Below are 18517 nucleotides of genomic sequence, written 5' to 3' on the forward strand. Positions count from 1 at the left end.
GTTTAAACTGCGTCAGACGGACCGATGCCAAAACTAAAGGTGTCCCCTCCCATGGGAGAAAAACAAATTAATCCTTTAATTTTAAAGGGGATAATCGGAAATATGAGACGAGATGAGCAGCACAGACATCCATTGTGCTGTTATAGAATATGAACATAAGCAGGAATAAACCGATCTGCCCAGTTTTGGAGCATTAAATCTCAAATCTATACAACTATTTAATCAAAACATTTAAAGGTCCCATGTGGATCTATTTTTTTGATTATAAAGCAGGTCTAGGTGCTAAACAAATACTGTGAAAATATCTAAGCGCTCAATCCATGGACAGGTATACAGATTCAGAAACTGAGCTTTAAAACGAGCTTTCAGAACCTCTGTTACTTTGTGATGTCACAACAAAGTAGTCGCCACCCTCAATATGGTCCAGCTGGACTCACTGTCCAACCTTTTTGTTGTTGTTGTTTTAACTTTATTAACAATACAATACCAAGCAGTTATTCAGTCACCGAGCTGGATAGCTACAAAATCTCACAGAAACACTGCACAATCATTGGATGTCAGGAATCAAATATATCGTTGCACAGCCTTCCCCCCCAAAAAAAGTACTATTAAAGACCAGTGGCAAAGGTTATTTTTACTGAAATACACGAGCATTTTAGTCTGAATTTCTGTCATCTGTCCACATCATTTCAGCACAGACTGACTATCACCATTTGCATTTACCAGTGAGTTTTACCAAGCTACAGTAGGAAGTTACAATCCCTTACCTTACCTGCATCACGCAGAAAAAGGTCAGCCAATCAGAAGAGAGGCTCAGAGACAGACACAAAATGCCTTGTTCTTGCCAGAGCTACAGAGAGAAGCTTTGAGAGAGGAGATGTAAAAAATTATGGAGATGGTTTAAACCACAAATATGAATATCTAAACTTCAAATAATACACTGGAAAAGTGTAAAGTATGGGACTTTTAATGGTTTATTCCAGATTTAATTATATTATCTGTAGCCAACTCATAAATCAGCTTCACATAACACTGTTGGTTTTTGCTTCATTTCTTTTCCTCACATTATCACACAGTTGCAGTTCTTTTCATCTTTATTGGTTACATGTTAAAGACACAGACAAAATCTTTTCAGACTGACATACAATAAATCTTTATTAGCTTCATTGTAGTCAAACCACTGCCAGAAAACTATTACTTTTAATCATTTATGTGGTTGTTTATGGCTGTTAAGGTTTGCCACTCCTTATATAAACATAATTGCTAGGTGACAGGGTTGTCTTAATTAACTGTTACAATTCAAAGTAATTTGATAAGCACATAGAAAACTTCATAGATGTATAAATATAACAACTCTAAGCTTCATACAGGCAGGGATTCACATACTAAATAGCTTTTACAGCAGTCTGTGTGATTTCTTTCATTTCTATGTGTGTGTGTGTGTGTGTGTGTGTGTGTGTGCGTGTGCATGCGTGTGTGTGTGTGTGTGGTGTGTGTGTGTGTGTGTGTGTGTGTGTGTGTGTGTGTGTGTGTGTGTGTGTGTGTGTGTTGTGAATGTGGACAGGTAAGGACCACACCAAAGACACCATCACTGCCATCCTGTGGTGTAGAGGAAACACAGCTCACTTCCTTACCTGCAGCTATAATCTGTAATCTTTCCCAAAACTATACTTTTAGAGACATCTCTGAAGGAAAAGTAACATCTTTCTGTTCTGTGCTGTAAAGCACTAAGGATGATTTCGATTCCCTGCAAGAGATAAAACCTAAAGGTAGATAATAAAGGCAGAGTGGATTCTTGTCTTTCTTATTCACACATACAAATATATACGTTCAAAAATTAAATATGACAGAGCAGTTAAATGAAAAAAATATCTTACACAACAAGCGTAAGCATTTCTGAGAAAAGCCTGACCTGGGCTCAACTTCCCTGTTTCTGTCTCGTCTTTCTTAACTTTCCACAGATTCTACCAAAGCAAACGGGAAATGAACACTGCTACACACAATCTTACATTCTCTCCAAGTATATGCAAAGTATAAAAGGCAATATTTAAATACAGGAAAAAAAATAGAATAGAATAAAAAGAAATATAAAACAGGGAATTAGCTAGGAAATTGCTGTCCTAGATTTTTGACTCATCACATCACTTCTTCATGCCGATGGTTTCATACGTGTCCTGGGCATGAGGGGTCAGACCCTGACAGGAAGACAGATGAGAGGGAGAAAATAGGTGTAATTTAATATTTTTCATTATTATTCAATATTTCAACAGCTGTCTTTCACCTCTTTCACCTCATTTATGATTTAGAAACTCACCGTATAGATGCCCTCTTCAACATTCTGGGGGTAAGAAAGAACAATATTAGATACAGTAAACATAACACATAAAACTGAAGAAGAGTCTTTCTGTATTTTTTGGCTGTGTGAATGTACAGTATGTATGAACACCACGTAAAAAAGAAGAATAAGAACAAGCTATAAGAGAAGTGATGCATGCCAGAAAAAGCCCCACATCAGATCTGTACACTTTACACAGTGTGTGTGCGTGTGTGCGTGGGCAGTTCATGTGTGTGTGTATGTGTGTGTGTATGTCTGTCTGTGTGGGTTGGGCTATGAGCAGTTTGTGGCTGGTATATAGGAAATAATAGACTAAAAAGGGCAAAGCATTAAAACTGCAGGTTAGTGGTTAGAGGTCCTGCAACAAAAAGAGAAACTCCAGCTTTATACACTGAGAAAGTTAGAGTTAGAACCAAGAGCGTGATTATCATATGACTATCATGATCATAAGAGAAAGAATGAAAGATGTTATTAAAGCTGCTTTTTGTATTTTTTTATGCAACATTTCGTAACACTTCACAATAAGAAAACATTTATAAAGGACCTATAAATGGGTTATAAGTAGATTATTGACTTGGTTGTTTATAAATCTATGTATATAAATCTAACACTTTATAAATCATAAATAAACTATTATAAACACAGTTTTCATACACTGATGCAGGCTCACTATTTGGCAAGATTAAGTTAATGCTTACTACTCATTAATCTGCATCAATGTATGAAAACAGTGTTTGTTTTTAATTGTTCATTTATGATTTGTTAAGTGTTAACAACCAAATTAGTATCCTAATTATAAACAATTTACAAATCCTTTAGGGTAGTCTCATGGTAAAGTGCTACCTAAAATGTTATATTCCATCCATGTTGATCAATTTTGGAAATTAAAGGCTTAGTGTTTCACTTCCCTGAAATTGAGGGACTTTTGAAAGACAACCGTGAAAGAGGCAGATGTTTAGTATTAGTAAGTATTAGCCAAGCTCCATTAGAACTGCTTCCTACATTTACCATAGTTGAACCAACTTTTACTAAGTCTTTCCTGTTAAAAGAAGAAGTGTCCAAGTCTGAACTGAGATCACTTAAATCAACTCTGACATGCAAAATTGGTGGAGTGCAAAAATGACACTCAAACGCAGCATCATAATGATCTGAAACTTCACTATTACTCATTGGTGGATGTATATATTTTATAATGTTCTATATTAAATGTTGGCTCCTTATCATACTTGTATTTCCAGCCACCTGCCAACATGGGCAAAATTGAAACGTATTCAAAATAACTACAGTTACGTTTGTTTTGTTACGTCAGTTTTATTCTGAAAGTGTGGCTTCTTCAGAGAGAAGGGAATGTATATATATAGTGAGGTGGTGGCTGGTGATGTGACAGCCGCTGGGTCTCACTGCTTCTTCTTGGTCATCTCAGGAAATAAAAACTTTTTTTCCCAGCAGTCTGACTTGCCACAAACCCTTCTGATGAAAAAAAACCAACAAAACAAAAACCGATGCATGCATGTGGACATGAAGCACTAACTTGATTCTTCATGCTCCCTTCACTGTTTCCCACTGAGGGTTGACCTGACCATTGACATTATTGCGGTCTGCAGAGGAGCACTGCCTCTAGTTTGTGCTGTGTTGAGTTGTTTGTGTGTCTCTGGTATTTGGCATTTGTTCCAACGCCTCTATATGTATTTTAGAAAATATGTCATGTTATGTCTATGTCTGTATGCATTCTTTCTTACCTGCTTTGGCTTTCCTTTCCCACCTTCAGCCTCTTTTGCATTGCAGATCTGTAAAACACAGTGTCAAATTAGGGACAATATTGTGTGTGTGAGTGTGTGTGTGTGTAAAATGTGGTCCTGGAGACACTTACTATAGCAGGAACTACCAAAGAGGTGGTGTTTATGTCTTTGGAAGGATTGTGTCAACACAATACCATCACAACTGCGCAAGATAATCAGGAAACTTCACGGTTGTGTAGTCGAGCTCAAAGTGAATTCCGAACTGTGTGAATTGAGTACTCATGTAATAACGTAGAAATAATGTAGTAACATCTACTGAGTACTTATGGGTCGAAACATCAACATGTTGACATGCTGGTGGGATCCCAACGCAAGATAGTCTCTAGTTTTCATATTATATCAGTTCAGTTTATTGACCCAGCACTGAAACAGGAATACATCACAGTGCATCCTCAAAACACATTAATTCAATCATCATTTCACATTAAAAAAATTTTTTTTTCTTTCTTATTCTACACCACCCTATGAGTGTATGGCAGTACTACATTCAGGTAAAATATTTTTAAGACTTTTTTGTTTTCCTTTTTGAATGTTTCGAATATTTTACTTTGCTGATGACACCTTATTTTACGGTTGTGATCCTAGACATTAATTACATATCAGATTCGTTTTATAACCTATGGGGCTTTGTTTCCTTTTGAAATGATTCTTTTCTTGCACATATCTATAATTTGTGTTATGCAGTATAGAATAAAATGTATTGAAAAGGTTCCGTTCTGGTCCCTGTATGTTTCTGTAAAAGCAAATGTATAACATGTAAACCTTGATTCTGCAGTAGAGAGCTGTCAGGATGATGCCGTACACAAACAGAATACCATCCAGCACGTAACAGATCTGAGGTTCTGCAAGAGCCGCTGAGGAAACAAAGGAGAACAACTTATCAACTTATCATCATCATAACAACATATGCTATTATCTTTGTTACAGCTATCTAACTGTTTTTACATAAAACAGACTGGAATAAATTCAAATCAGGGCTCTTCCATCTTAAACTTTGCTTTACTGTTGCATCAGTGTATCATGTAAGAAATCTGGTGTACACCAATGTCACATTGTGTCATGTGATGATCATGTCCGTGGGTGACAATGAAGGTACTTCTGTCATTTACAAAACTCTATTATTGAGTAGTGGCAGTGGCCCCATTTCAGATTGTGAAACAAACAGTAACAGCTGCCATTACATGAAAAACTAATGTACAAAGCAAACTGCATATAAAATCTTGAACAGTGCAGATACAGTCAGGAGAAATGTTTAAAGAGAAGATATACGTGACACTTTATGTACAACTACTGTCACATAACAGCTTTTATTTATCTATTTATTTTAACTGTGTTACTGGAAATTTAATAAGTCCAGTAAAATGAGGTGTCTCCTTTTGCTGAGAAATGGCCGACAAATGTTTTTACACGGCCATATTTAGAAAAGCACGACAACCGGCCAGCAGTGAGACTGATGGGTGAGGGTTAGGGTGCATTACGATTCATTATTATTTCTCTGCATTTGAAGATATTGTCTACAGAAGTTAATACTTGATGTTTACTATATTTTGTGGCGCTTGTCTTTTTTACAGATGATCGTTTCTTTTATTGCTGATCAGCTTTTTCATACTGTGTAGGCAACCCTATAAGCTTTAACTTTGCACCCAGGTTTAATAGATATTAAAGAAAAATAAGATGGATACTGCCACCACTGTCCATGTTAACAGATAAATGTATATCACAGATAATTACAATTCTTAAAAATTAGTTACAAGTTACAGGTTACATAAGAGATGGACACCATCTTTATTTGGGAAAAGTAAGAGCTGAGTTTGTGTACACAAGGGATAACGCTAACTTCTCCTGCGAGTCCCCCTCTAGATGCAGTGTTCGAGTCATGCATCATTTTCATCAACTACTCAAAGAAATGTCGCTTGCACAGCTAACTCGAGAGCCACAAGCTTTTTCGTGCTGCTTGGCCCTGACAAGAACACACTTTGAAAGACTCCCGCTGCAGAGGGGCTCTATGTGTCTTTAACCCTTGGTACAGAAAAGAATTGTGCTGCAGAATTTACAAGCAAACTCACTACAAAAGCACAGTGCCACATGGTTATGTCTTCACTCGGATATATCTGACACTGGCTCTGGAGGTATTTTCTGAAGACACGGTCCAAATGTTTGGAACAGGTTAGCAGTTACTGAACGAAAAACATTTGAACAATGTCTTCGTCTGGGCTGTGCAGTGTATTGCACAGGTATATCTAATTTATGCTAATTTTTCTTCTCGACCCTGTATTTAATTGGATAATTATACTTTTTAAAACATTTTTTAAGTTATTAATGAAATATACATTTAAATTATTGTTCCATCGTACTTTATCAATGACGTTAAAATGATAAAAGTTAAATCTTTGTTTGATTTGCTCATGTGTCTATCCACCATGCTCCATCTCACACTTAATTCTCTGACTTAAAAATGCGCAGCCAGCGCGCCATATAGCTGATGTGTTATATATCCATTTTTGTTTTTTTAATATCCAACTTGTCCAGACTGATTGGAGACTGTTAAAACAAATTTCAACTGTAATATTAACTTCTGATAATATGCAGCGCGTTTATTTTAATCACAGTTTTACAGAATGTAAATGTGATCAGTTAAAGCATTGAGCTTTAGAGCAGAGCAGACACACACACTATTTTTAATTTAGCTCAGTTTTGGACCTCATAACGTAACACACAGTAAATGGAACTTAACCAATGAATAAAACTAAAATTTGTTCCCCCACGTTTTGCCACTATAACCATGACAACACTTCGGTGAAGAAATCCCCAAACAAACGTCATGTTTTGTCATGTCCCTTCCTTCCCATTTTTTCTATCTGCTCATCACAAATTCAAGGGAATGAATGAGTGTTCTGAGATCAGTGATCTGCTTTGTCACACTTGACAGAAATTCTGACATTGATGGACGGGGGTTTGTCTTCCGGGTTTAGAACGGATAAAAAATCCTGCAGATACAACAGATAAGTTGAAACAGAATTTAAAATGCTTGAATATCATATATGCTTGAGAGTTTTGAATTCCTCAGTTTTAGTTAGGCCTATTAGCTGCGCATTCTACCCACGCCTGCCAGCCTGAGACCGGTGGTGTGATATCTGCATCAACATCTTTGGTTTCCGCAGCTTACATTAGGTGCAGGTGAAAAGGAAACAGCAAAAACTATATGATGTACCTAAAATAACTAACAGCCCTGATAATATATTACACAAATAAAACGCCACTTTGTCAAAACAAATCAGCTTAATTGATAAATGTGAGCCTGAAATGCACCGAGTAACAAAGCAGCTTTTGTTCTTGTAAACTGATGCATTTGTTTCTCATGACTCCAGACACACACAGACACAACATTTTTGCCTGTAGACTGTCAACCACAGACATTATAACTAGGCCATGGTCAGTGGTGTTTTGGAATTAAAAGTGAAACGTCTCTTTTAGCCTGAATAAACCAGTTTAATTTCAAAAGTTACAACAAACAAGTATTTTCATTACTGATTTATCTGCCAGTTGTTTTCTTGATTAATTAGTTTGTCATTTGGTTTATAAAATGGTAAAAGTCTCCTTTTTTTCAGTCCACAACCACAAAGTATTTAGTTAACTATAATGTGGGACATGGAAAAGTTGCAAATATTCACATTTGAGAAGCTTGATTAAATGTTGATTAATGATTAATGATTAATTATTAAAGCAGTTGCCAATTAATATTGTCAAAGATTTAATAAATAGTTTACTGTATCTGCCCTACTTAAAGCACCTATTGCACGCCCAATATTATACTGATACAAGGTAAATACACTCACAACACAATTTGTAAAATTAAATTATTGCATCTTCTTACCTGTTAAAGCTTCCATACCTGTTAAAGCTGTATATTGCGTACATGTATTTTTTAGCGTATAATAAGAGAATATATGCAGCAAAATGTTCGAGTAAAGCCAGTAACTAACTGTGGAGGCAGCTGAAATGATAAGGAACCTGACCCTTTCCTAATTTTGTCCAGGGTAGGGTGTACGCGAGAACTGTCAAGTGTCAACGAGTGTGAATTGAAAGAGTGGCCATGCACACCAGTATCAGTCCCCACATCCACAAGTGACGAACACCAGCAGGGTCAGCTTCTCTTTTCACAGGAACTGTAATGTGGTGACTTCGTTTCTATGGCCTACTCTCAGAAAAGTGACGCCGAATGGCACAAAACCTCACCGTGCTTAATGAATATATACCTATCTGCCACCACCAATCAACTGTATAAGAATAGTTTTGGCTCGGTATGTTCTAAAGAGCAAAGTGTTTAATCTAGATCATCATATCAGACCCCCCCCCCCCCCCCCCAACTCTACCCCAGTTAACCTACCGCTCAACATCACATCTTCTGCTCTGTAAAGTGTGAATTTTAAGTCACAACCAAAGATTGTCAAAACTCACCAGCGCTCCCAAAACACATCCACAGTGGAAATACCACGAGTAATGGGCTCCTGCCCGACACAGCCATTGTAACACAGACCGGGCTCCTTCAGCAAACAGAAAACACGACTAGTTGTGGGTGGTGTTTTTTTTTTTCTATGCGTTCTGGTGAAGACTCGCGTATTGCGTACCTCACAGCCAAGAGGGGAAGTTGTGGTCTGAGCACTAAGTCCATTTGTCTCAGATCTCATCAGACCACTCCCCCTTTTACACCAAACCAGAGGAAGGACATATCGTCGAGGCTTTTGGTCTCTGCCTCTCATGTTTATACTTGATTTTTTGTTCATGTTTTCAGACAACTCGAGGAAACGAAGCGTTTGAAAAAGCACAGTGTTTAAGATGGTATAAATCTATATATGATAGACAACAAAAAAAAAAAAAAAAAAATCAACTCACTACTTTACTCTTGGGTCATAAAATATTTATTAGGTTTATTTGGACATTGTACATCACTGATTATAAGAAGAGTCATCTGACAAGTATCTCACTACAGCGAATAGTGAACAGGAAGAGAACCTGACTAGCAGATGTGTGAAGGGGAGAACAAATTCTCTTCAGGGAAACCCATTAGCAGCATCACATTAACGGTCAACTTCGCCAAACACTATGTCCTGTGTACCTGAAAGAAGAGGAAGAAAAGACTCATTACACACACACACATACACACACGCACATATTACACATACATACATTTTTAGCTTGATCATTGTGCTTTTACATGCCGGTCTTATTTTAAAGAAGTCACTTGGTAATCACTTTCTTACCAATAATGGCCACCACATCAGCTAACATGTGTCCTTTGGCCATTTTATCCAGACCCGCCTAGGAAGAAGAAAACATGCATTAACATTCAGTATTACTGAAGACCAGCTACCACTATTCAGGGCAGATGAGCTCATAGACGAGTGAATATTCATAATTCATGAGATTACAGCCTGAAGTCAATGCACTAACTACTCTAATAGTTTGTTTATGCAACTTTAAAGACATTTTTAGCCTTGAAGACCAAAATTCAAATGACTACGTTAAACAGCGGTTCATGTACCCATGAGCTAAGAGACGGGCAGGAAGGAGGGACGATGAAGAGGGGGGGGAGGGGCTGTGTGCTTTTAAAAATGGTTCTATAGTACTTCATAAAATGTACTTAATGAACTAAAAGTAGCCTTAAGGACGAGTTGTTACACGCGCTGAATAATTGATACCCGGTGTGTTTAATATTTCACAGCGTCTTGTTAAGTTTTTTTGTTTATTTATTTATTTTTATTCAAGTGCGTACCAAGTGAGCGAATCCAGGAGCTTTGATCTTGCAGCGATAGGGTCTGCTGGAGCCGTCCGAGACCAGATAAACACCAAACTCTCCCTGCAAGCCACACACACACACACACACACACACAGAAATACACACAGTAAGCATATTACATCACAACAAATCCCTAGAGGCCCACAAAAGGTTACCAATTAATTAAGACTCAAAAAAGCCTCTGTGTACTAAGATATACAGAGTCAGACACTTTTGTTTGTTGTGTTAAAAAGGTGAACTTGATCTGTGGGGAGTCTATTAGAACATCTACAGGTTAGTTTTTATACAGAACTGTACAACTAGTCAAACAATTACACACATTACAAATAGTCTCACCTTTGGTGCCTCCACAGCTGTGTATGTGGACCCTGGGGGGACCTGGTAGCCCTCTGTGTACAGTTTAAAGTGGTGGATCAGAGACTCCATGGACATCTAGGACGAGGAGCACAGAAAAAAACAATCAGACAGCTGTTGCGATACTGAAGTTTAAGAAGTTGGGAGTCTGTGACAGACATGTGAAATGGTAACACTGAGGTGAACTAGAGCTGATCTCCTGCCAAATGAAAGTGGGTTTTAACACAGAGAAGTAACAAAGTGCAGGGGAAAACCCAGATAGGAACTAGGTGCAACATTTTCAAGATTAAATAGCCTGTAGGCGTTAAAGAAAAAAAAAAAAATAAAGAAAAATTAAAACATCTAACAAAGTGAAGCTAAACTCACCTTCATCTCAGACCTCTTAGGTGGGGCCACCTTGGCATCATCCACCTTAATCTCTCCTTCTGGCATCTTGTTGAGCGCCTGGTGCATGATATGAAGGGACTGTCTCATCTCCTCCACTCTGCACAGATACCTGGACCCCAAGCACACACACACACACACACACACACACACACACACACACACACACACACACACACGCGCACACATAACAGCCATAAGCTACTTTACAGATGCCGATAACAGTGTACATCAGTGAATCAGCTACATCTCATGATTCGCCATAACTCATTGTCGAAAGGTTACAGTTGAGGAGTTGATCATGTGAACAGAAAATAGATCCTTTCAAACAGACAAGGTCATTTCTTTTCATTTTCCCTGAACGAAACACTTTCAATTACTGTGTCGTATTCTGCACAGACAGCTCACTTATATTCATTGTTCAGACTGTGTAATAAGAAACACTGCCCGAGTGAAAATCATTAAGCAGCTGCAGCACACTCACACTAACAGCTGTGGCTGCATATAAACAATGATTTATTTACACATGGTTGGCCAGTAATGTAATAAAAGCCTTTCTAATAGACACAGTGCTGGACTGAATGTTCTGTGTTTAAATCATGTGGCATATTTGCTGTAGAACTTAATGTCTGACAGATGTGTTTTCTACATAATAAATCAGCAGTGGTATGATGAGGATTTTAACTGAACTCAACAGGATTTGAATGATCTGTTTAATGCCAAAATGTGCTTCAATGCTTCAATCAGACACTGTGTCTCTACATTTTCAAAATAAATCATAAACTCTTAGCTGTATTTATTATATACCATATAAAAAAAAGAAATAAAAATTCAGTGTTTTTCCTGCATAAAGAATTACAAAGCGGCCACCTCTGTTAAATTTTGTGCTGCCTCCAGCTCTCAACAAACTCTAGCGGGTCTTTTCATGGAAAACACTATTTTCTAACAGCGTCGCACTCTGTGGATTTCTGTCATTTGTTGCTATAATTGCGGCATTACACTGACAAAACTATGGAAGAGGAAGGAAAGAGCTGAAATTTTCATCAAGGAATTTAAATAAGAGCATATATTTTTTCCCTACAGCAGGAGTGTGTCAAGTGGAGCCGCCCTGATATTTTTTAGCAGTTCAAATAGGTTATTGTTTCTTTTGTGTCCAAGGTTTCCTAAATTCATGTTACATCCAAATCAATGATTACTCTAAGGCAAGTTCACGAGGAGGAGAATCATGAGGGCAGGTCAAACAGTGGAGACATCACCTGATTATTACAGCCGGTTAAAAATGAATAATAATTAATGTTACTGGCATCCAGTCTGAAAGTCGTGCACAACAACAGGAAGTGGAAGGAACCGGTGATAGAGAATACCAGAGAGGGGACGACGAGTCAAGGTTCAGTTGCCAAGTTGTTAGAAGTGCTTTAACGCGAAGCTGACGTTTACGCTATTTTAACATCACTTTTATTCAACTTCCCGAAAAAAGACATTTTAAACTATGAATCCTCGTTACCGTTCATCGTCCTTCTTCAGGATTCACTAGAACTCCGTGAAATGTGTTGCTTGCAAAAGTGTTTTCTAGAACCAGTCGAAGGCACGGTACACTTGCCCAGATAAAATTATCCAACCAAAACTTTCAATTAAGAAACAAGATCCCTGTCTGAGTCAGTGAACCGTTGACTAACACTTAAGAAACTGACTTCAGAAACAAAATGAGGCAGAAGAATAAAACAATAATCTACAGCGACTTGAAAATCTTCACACCTGTCATAGCAGTCTCCTTTGCTTCCAATGGGGACATCAAACTCCACCTCGTCATACTTGTCGTAGGGCTGAGACTTCCTCAGGTCCCACTTGATGCCGGACCCTCGCAGCATTACTCCACTGGTAGAAAGAGGGAGGGGTTGTTTTTTTTTTTAGGTAGGTAAATTTTTCACATTTCAAATCCCCCTAAGACTCTTCATAGATGGAGTACCCCAAAATACTTGAGTCTTATTACATTCATTAGCAGGTTACCTGAAGCCATAGTTGAGGGCTTCCTCAGCAGTAACCACCCCAATGTCTACCGTACGATTCTTCCAGATGCGATTGTTAGTCAACATCTGCATGGAGGAAGATTTGATCATTTACTGGTTGGATCTTCACCACATCTTATCATGCTTTAATCATGTCCTGAGCTTATGGAGAGATGAAGAAAATCATAGAAAGTACAGTCACTGACCTCTTCTACTTCATCGATTCTGATGGAGAAATTCTTGCACCACTCGTAGATGTCGTCCATCAGGCCCAGGGGCAAATCCTGGAACACATTTCAGACCATTAGCACTTCATGGATGAAGCTAATTTTTATCATAATATGATTGAGGAAGTGATCTACACATGCCATATATGTGAAATGTCTTTGTAATACTACTGACAATTAAAATGAAATTGTTTAACTGCACAACTGCGTATTTCATTTGTCTTATTTCATTTTTGCTCTTTGTAGCTGTTGCAACAAAACATCTTTCCCAAAGAGTTTATTTTGCTGTTTGTTGTTATTATTACTTAACCACGTCATCAGGTCTGACTGTGAATACAGAACTCAAATGAGACAAATTATTCAGTGAACCTTCCTACCTGATGAACACCACCAGGCCTGACGTAAGCAGCGTGCATTCTGGCTCCAGACACTCGCTCGTAAAACTCAAACATCTGAGAGGAAACAAGGGTCAGACAGTCAGTTTAAATAATCTACTCAGTGTATTTGGTGTATTTCGCATTTTGGACTGAATAATTTAATCAAGCGCCTCTGTCTATAACTTCACAACTTCACTGATGGACTTTCACATCACAGGGTATCCGATTAGGCCTTTTATCAAAGGGCAGTCTAAATGTAAATATCAAAGTAACTGTGTTGGGGAAAAAGGCTCAGGGCAGAACATGCTCAGAAGAAACTACAAGAAAATATTTTCAATTGAATATTTCACAATTAATGTTTCAAGAGCTGCTTTAAAATTAGTGATGCAACTCCAAGTGCTTCTTTGCAAAATATATGTAGAGAGACAACTTATGAAACCATGCTGTTAAAGATTTCTATGCAAGATCTAATGCAAAGAGGAAGAAACTGTGGGCTTGTTCGGATTGTATTAAAATAAAACCAACCAGGTGTGTTTGCAGTTTCATTATGCAATGAAAAGCATTTTAGCAGTTGGTATAATATGTTGATAAGGAGCGTGATAAGAAGCATTAGGTAACACACAAGTAAACCCAGTCACTATACAACATGTGGTATTCAGTGCTGACACTCACAGGCAGTGCTGTGCCAATTCACACTTAAATAGAACTAGTTCAACGTTCAGTTCATAAAGATGAAAATGAACTAGTTCAGGTTCATAGTTCATTTTTTTAAATCTTGAACTAAGTTCGCAGTTCCAAAAATGAACTAATTCGCGTTCATTTGTTCTGTTTTTTTAAAATAAATAAAGATATTCTTTTTCAATAGAGCCTCCTTCTATCCAGCCCCAAATCATTGCCACTCCCAAACTACTGTATACCACTGAAGAATCAGACATGAGTTACATTTAAATATATTATATATATAAATATAATCAAACAAACTGGCTTCAGCAGTAGTAGATGCGTCTGTAGCGCCTTTACCGCTAGCACCAGCCAAGCTGCTAACAGGCATGTTAGGGACAGAATCTCTGGACAGAATAACACTGATGTCTTTGTCTATATGAAGTTCTAAAAGGTACGATGCATATTTTTCTCTATCAATAAGTAGCAGTTTTTCTAAATTGCTAATTCTCATGTGACAGCTCAGGTGAAACTATATGGTAGACAACAGATTTAGACTGGCACTACACTCATTTCACTGTCTGCAGCTCGTTAAAGTTTTTTGGGTCACACATTTTCTGTTTACTCCCATGAGGTTGCATCATTTTCAGTAACTTCATTATTAGTTATTTTTATGTATGACTCACATGCTGCTTGGTATTGTGGGGATGGCGTTATAGTGTACAGCTCTGGAGTCACAGCATTCTGAGAACATACCGGACTGAAAATAATCTTTTTTTAGGGAGTATAGAGCAAACCTAACCTACCCAGGACTGAAAACATCACCATTCCTACATAAACAAAGTTTTAAAAACAATACAGAACAGACTCATTGTTGGGGTGGATTGTGTGATAAAGGTTTGAGCAGCAGCGCTCCTGACCTTCTCTCTCTCCTCGAACATCCAGAAGAATGGGGTCATGGCTCCGATGTCGAGGGCGTGTGTGGTGATGGCCATGATGTGGTTCAGGATGCGAGTCATCTCTCCATACAGCACTAAAAACACAACACAGAACACATCCAGCCATTTAGAGCTGAAATATCGATCAATTAGTCTAATGACAAAAAAAAAATCACTGGCATCGATTTTGATAATCGATGCATGTTTTAAATCATTTTTCAAGGAAAAGTGACATCAGTTAACCGGCTCTAGCTTCTCAAATGTGAAGATTTACTGCTTTTATTTATTTTCTATGTAGTAAACTGGATCTCTTTGGGTTCTGGACTGGTTGTTGGACAAAACAAAAAACAATCAAATATATCAACTTGCATCCTGGAAAAATTAAAGGGGGACTTTGCTACTTTTTGATATTCCATAGACCAAACGATTAATCAAGAAAATAACTGGCAGATCAGAGTTCTGCATCAAAATAAAATGTAATAGGAAAAGACCTCTACGATATATATTCATGTATATAAAAAAAACATTTAGAGCCTTAAATAGTTTGATATAACATCTTATACCTCTGCAGAATCTGCACACACTCAGATCTTTTTTAGTCTGTACCTCTGATCCACTGTGCACGGGGTGGAGCTTGGATGTTGAGCAGCTTCTCCACAGCCAGAGAGTAGGCCTCCTCATTACACATCATGGAAACATAGTCCAGACGGTCAAAGTAGGGCAGAGCCTGTACCAGACAAAGAGGTGGAAGTGAAGCATATGGGATAAGGGATTTCCAAGTAGCTAAGTAACACATGACACGTGGTAATCGCATTTTTAAATGTTCCTGAATCACTTCTGTTGACAAGTTTTAATTTTGTAATTTTCAAGGGAGAGGTTGGGTTGTTCTCCATTGCTCTTGCACAATCTAGTTTTTAAACAGGTCGGTCAAACTCATGTAGTATTCGTTCTCCATAATATGCTGTTGCATTAAAAACAATAGAAGGCGGCATTCTGCAAAAAGCTGAACTGCCATTTACTGTTTGAGTAAACCACCACTGTTGTTTTTTTTAAACTCGGTTAAAACCAAGAACAGCACCACTGTTTCTATTGTTCCTGATTTCACAGCCTTCTTTACATGCATAATAAGCTAATTTAACTGTGATCAAACAGATATGAGTTAGAGAATACAGAAACAATATAAACAGATATTGTAAGTAGATCAGTACCTGCAGGTAGGTTTTGTACTCGATGAGCTTCTCTGTGCCACGGTGAAGCAGGCCAATGTGCGGGTCACATTTCTTGACAGATTCTCCACTTAGCTCCAACACTAGACGCAGCACACCATGAGCTGCAGGATGCTGGGGGCCAAAGTTGATGGTCAGGTTGGACACATCCTTCTCTGCAGGAGGATCCTTGTCTGACAGAAAAAACAATATAGTAGAAGATGAGGAAAATTGAATCTTTTAGAGTAAAAAAACGCATATTGCTTCAGGATTTGACTTTTCCATCCAACTGACACATGTTTACGTACTAGGGATAAGCACTTTTACAACCTAGACACTTTGTGACACATTACAGGTCAGATCCCAACAAATAGTAATGGCGTGTAACACTGCATTTCTTATCATCAAACCTAAAACCATAAACTCATAGAAACGGCACATAAACGCATAGAATCTTAATAAAGGATGGTGGTGGACAGACAACACCAGGAACAACAAGTAGTAGTAAGAAGTAAGTCATGGACTTAAGTCAAGGGATGTTTTTCATGGATTATAATGTTGTAAGCTTTTACACATCCTTTGACAATGCAACATTTCACATTTTGTCTTATGATGTAAATAAATAATAGCGTTAAAAAAAAATATTAACAGGAATCAGTGGTCTGAAAAGTGTGACTGTGTCTGTGGATGGTAGTACCATTCCATGGAGGTGGGGACCATTTCTCATTAATGGCAGTGGGGTACATCACTGCCCCAGCGAACTGCTCAGTCCACTCCACATCTGGCTGCCATTGTTTGTGCCTGTGAAACACATGAACACATGAGGTGAGGCTGTGCTGCGGACCGTCAGCTCTGAGCCAAAACAGATAATTGTGGAGATGCAAAAACATGCTAATAATCAGACTGCCTGCATGTTTCATGTTAAAAAGGCTTTAATCTCATTTTTTTGAGGCTGTCATTTGGAGCAGGTGATTATCTGGGCTTCACTGTGCCTGCCAACCTAACCTGTCTGATGACTGAAACGCACAGTCAAAATGTATACGTCACGCTATGATAACAAAGGAGGTTATTAATGCTAATTGTTGCAACAAGGGAATACATAGCCACAAAAAAGTGGCAAGTAAGTGTAGTCCTAATGTGACAGAGTAGGTCTATAACAAGCCTATATGGTCACCTTTACTGTGGTGCTGCACATAAACATCAAAACCATTTCAGAGAGACGTCAAAGCTGATTTTAATGACTACAAGTGTTAAGTTAAATGCTTGCTTTACTTTTATGCTGTTAAGGTTAAATTCTTCAGGTTGGCTAGCAAAGTCGCAGACAGACACTATTTACTCTTCCACATTAGTCAGCTCTACTGTGATTTAATTTACACCCTCTTTACCAGAAAGTAGTCAGTTTTGTTTATGAGCAATGAGCACAGAAGGTGCATAAAGTTTGAGTGGTAAACACTGACACACGTTGGCTTATGAGACAGCTAGCAGTTGCAGCTAACAGGTAACAACCAGACAGCAGGAAAGCTAAAGTATCCTGCGACGTACGCGAGCTGTTAAGGATGTCATATGTATTATATTTATGTAGGTGCCTAAAACAGGCGTTTCCCATTCAGAAAGTACATTTAGTAGCAGACGACTCGTGTTATTATATCACATAAAATCGGCTTATCTAGCATTATGCTAACATTAGCCTCTCTGTGTGCATATTTTTATTGGAGCTCAAGCGAAGATGGCAGGCAAAACAACGGTCACACGAAACGTCACATTCTGTTTTATTGTTATCTTACCTGTTTTGCAGAACAGTGCAGCCAGGGCTCAGCAAATTATTACTTAATATTAATTTTGTTGAAGGACGTCCTAGTTTAGTAACCGACCTCAACATCGTGGCAGCCATCTTGGTTGACAGGCAGCCTCTGGCCAATGACGTAGATGCGTTTCTTCTTCTGTTGTTTTAGAATTGTGTAGGGCGCGTGTCCGCCACCTATCAGCCACCTATCGCCATGACGTGCCCCAATTTAGAATGTATGTGTTTATGGGCAGTGTAGTTTTTCATAAAACCTGGTTCAAACGTGTGATGAATATGGGCTAATTGTCAGGCCTTGACTACTAGAGGTTAATAACATAGAAAACAACTACCAGGAGAAAAAAAACATGTTATTTTTATTATGTATATCATTATTTTAATAAAAAAAACTAATCTCCACTTTTTAAAGGTTCCTGCACTCATATACCTGACACATTTTTTAATGCTTTATTTGTAGCCCATGCTGTAAAATCTCCATGAACAAACAATCACAATGTATGATATTTTATGTATATTTAAATATAAAATTATTCTTTGAATATACTCTATACTGCTGTATAAGAATATAACACAGGTTTAAAATTTAAATTCACCCAATACCAGCAGGTGTATGTTAAAATATCCATCTGTTTAA

At 38.0% G+C, this 18517-nt stretch overlaps 2 protein-coding genes across 3 annotated transcripts; both read right to left on the reverse strand.

Annotated features, from left to right (window-relative positions):
* Positions 1-951: 951 nt before the first annotated feature.
* On the reverse strand, positions 952-8788 carry fcer1g (Fc epsilon receptor IgFc epsilon receptor Ig). 2 transcript variants are annotated; one of them, XM_056369635.1, is made up of 5 exons: positions 8593-8788; positions 4897-4988; positions 4075-4122; positions 2315-2338; positions 952-2195 (listed from the first exon to the last, which is right to left on the reverse strand). In XM_056369635.1, the coding sequence occupies exons 1-5, from the start codon at positions 8657-8659 to the stop codon at positions 2142-2144; spliced, it is 285 nt and encodes a 94-aa protein (XP_056225610.1). In that variant the 5' UTR covers positions 8660-8788; the 3' UTR covers positions 952-2141. The 2 variants fall into 2 exon arrangements, with proteins under 2 accessions (XP_056225610.1, XP_056225612.1); XM_056369637.1 differs by lacking the exon at positions 8593-8788 and adding an exon at positions 8009-8251.
* Positions 8789-9030: 242 nt separating this feature from the next.
* ndufs2 (NADH:ubiquinone oxidoreductase core subunit S2) lies at positions 9031-18007 on the reverse strand. The gene is made up of 14 exons (XM_056369634.1): positions 17867-18007; positions 16780-16883; positions 16086-16276; positions 15484-15604; positions 14860-14972; positions 13280-13354; positions 12882-12959; positions 12677-12762; positions 12425-12544; positions 10652-10781; positions 10268-10363; positions 9908-9991; positions 9396-9453; positions 9031-9250 (listed from the first exon to the last, which is right to left on the reverse strand). The coding sequence occupies exons 1-14, from the start codon at positions 17971-17973 to the stop codon at positions 9213-9215; spliced, it is 1401 nt and encodes a 466-aa protein (XP_056225609.1). The 5' UTR covers positions 17974-18007; the 3' UTR covers positions 9031-9212.
* Between the last annotated feature and the right edge of the window lie 510 nt (positions 18008-18517).

This window comes from Seriola aureovittata, chromosome 23 (genome assembly GCF_021018895.1).
Source record: "Seriola aureovittata isolate HTS-2021-v1 ecotype China chromosome 23, ASM2101889v1, whole genome shotgun sequence".
Taxonomy (NCBI): domain Eukaryota; kingdom Metazoa; phylum Chordata; class Actinopteri; order Carangiformes; family Carangidae; genus Seriola; species Seriola aureovittata.

Excerpts from the sequence above, each read along its gene's own strand:
- fcer1g (XM_056369635.1), bottom strand. The coding sequence starts at position 8,659 with ATGGCTGTGTCGGGCAGGAGCCCATTACTCGTGGTATTTCCACTGTGG. Across the intron at positions 4,989-8,592 it reads GATGTGTTTTGGGAGCGCTG|CGGCTCTTGCAGAACCTCAG; the intron begins GTGAGTTTTGAC and ends TTGTTTCCTCAG. Across the intron at positions 4,123-4,896 it reads CTCTCTACTGCAGAATCAAG|ATCTGCAATGCAAAAGAGGC; the intron begins GTTTACATGTTA and ends TGTGTTTTACAG.
- ndufs2 (XM_056369634.1), bottom strand. The coding sequence starts at position 17,973 with ATGGCTGCCACGATGTTGAGGTCGGTTACTAAACTAGGACGTCCTTCA. Across the intron at positions 13,355-14,859 it reads TGTTCGAGGAGAGAGAGAAG|ATGTTTGAGTTTTACGAGCG; the intron begins GTCAGGAGCGCT and ends GTTTCCTCTCAG. Across the intron at positions 9,992-10,267 it reads CAGCTGTGGAGGCACCAAAG|GGAGAGTTTGGTGTTTATCT; the intron begins GTGAGACTATTT and ends TGTGGCTTGCAG.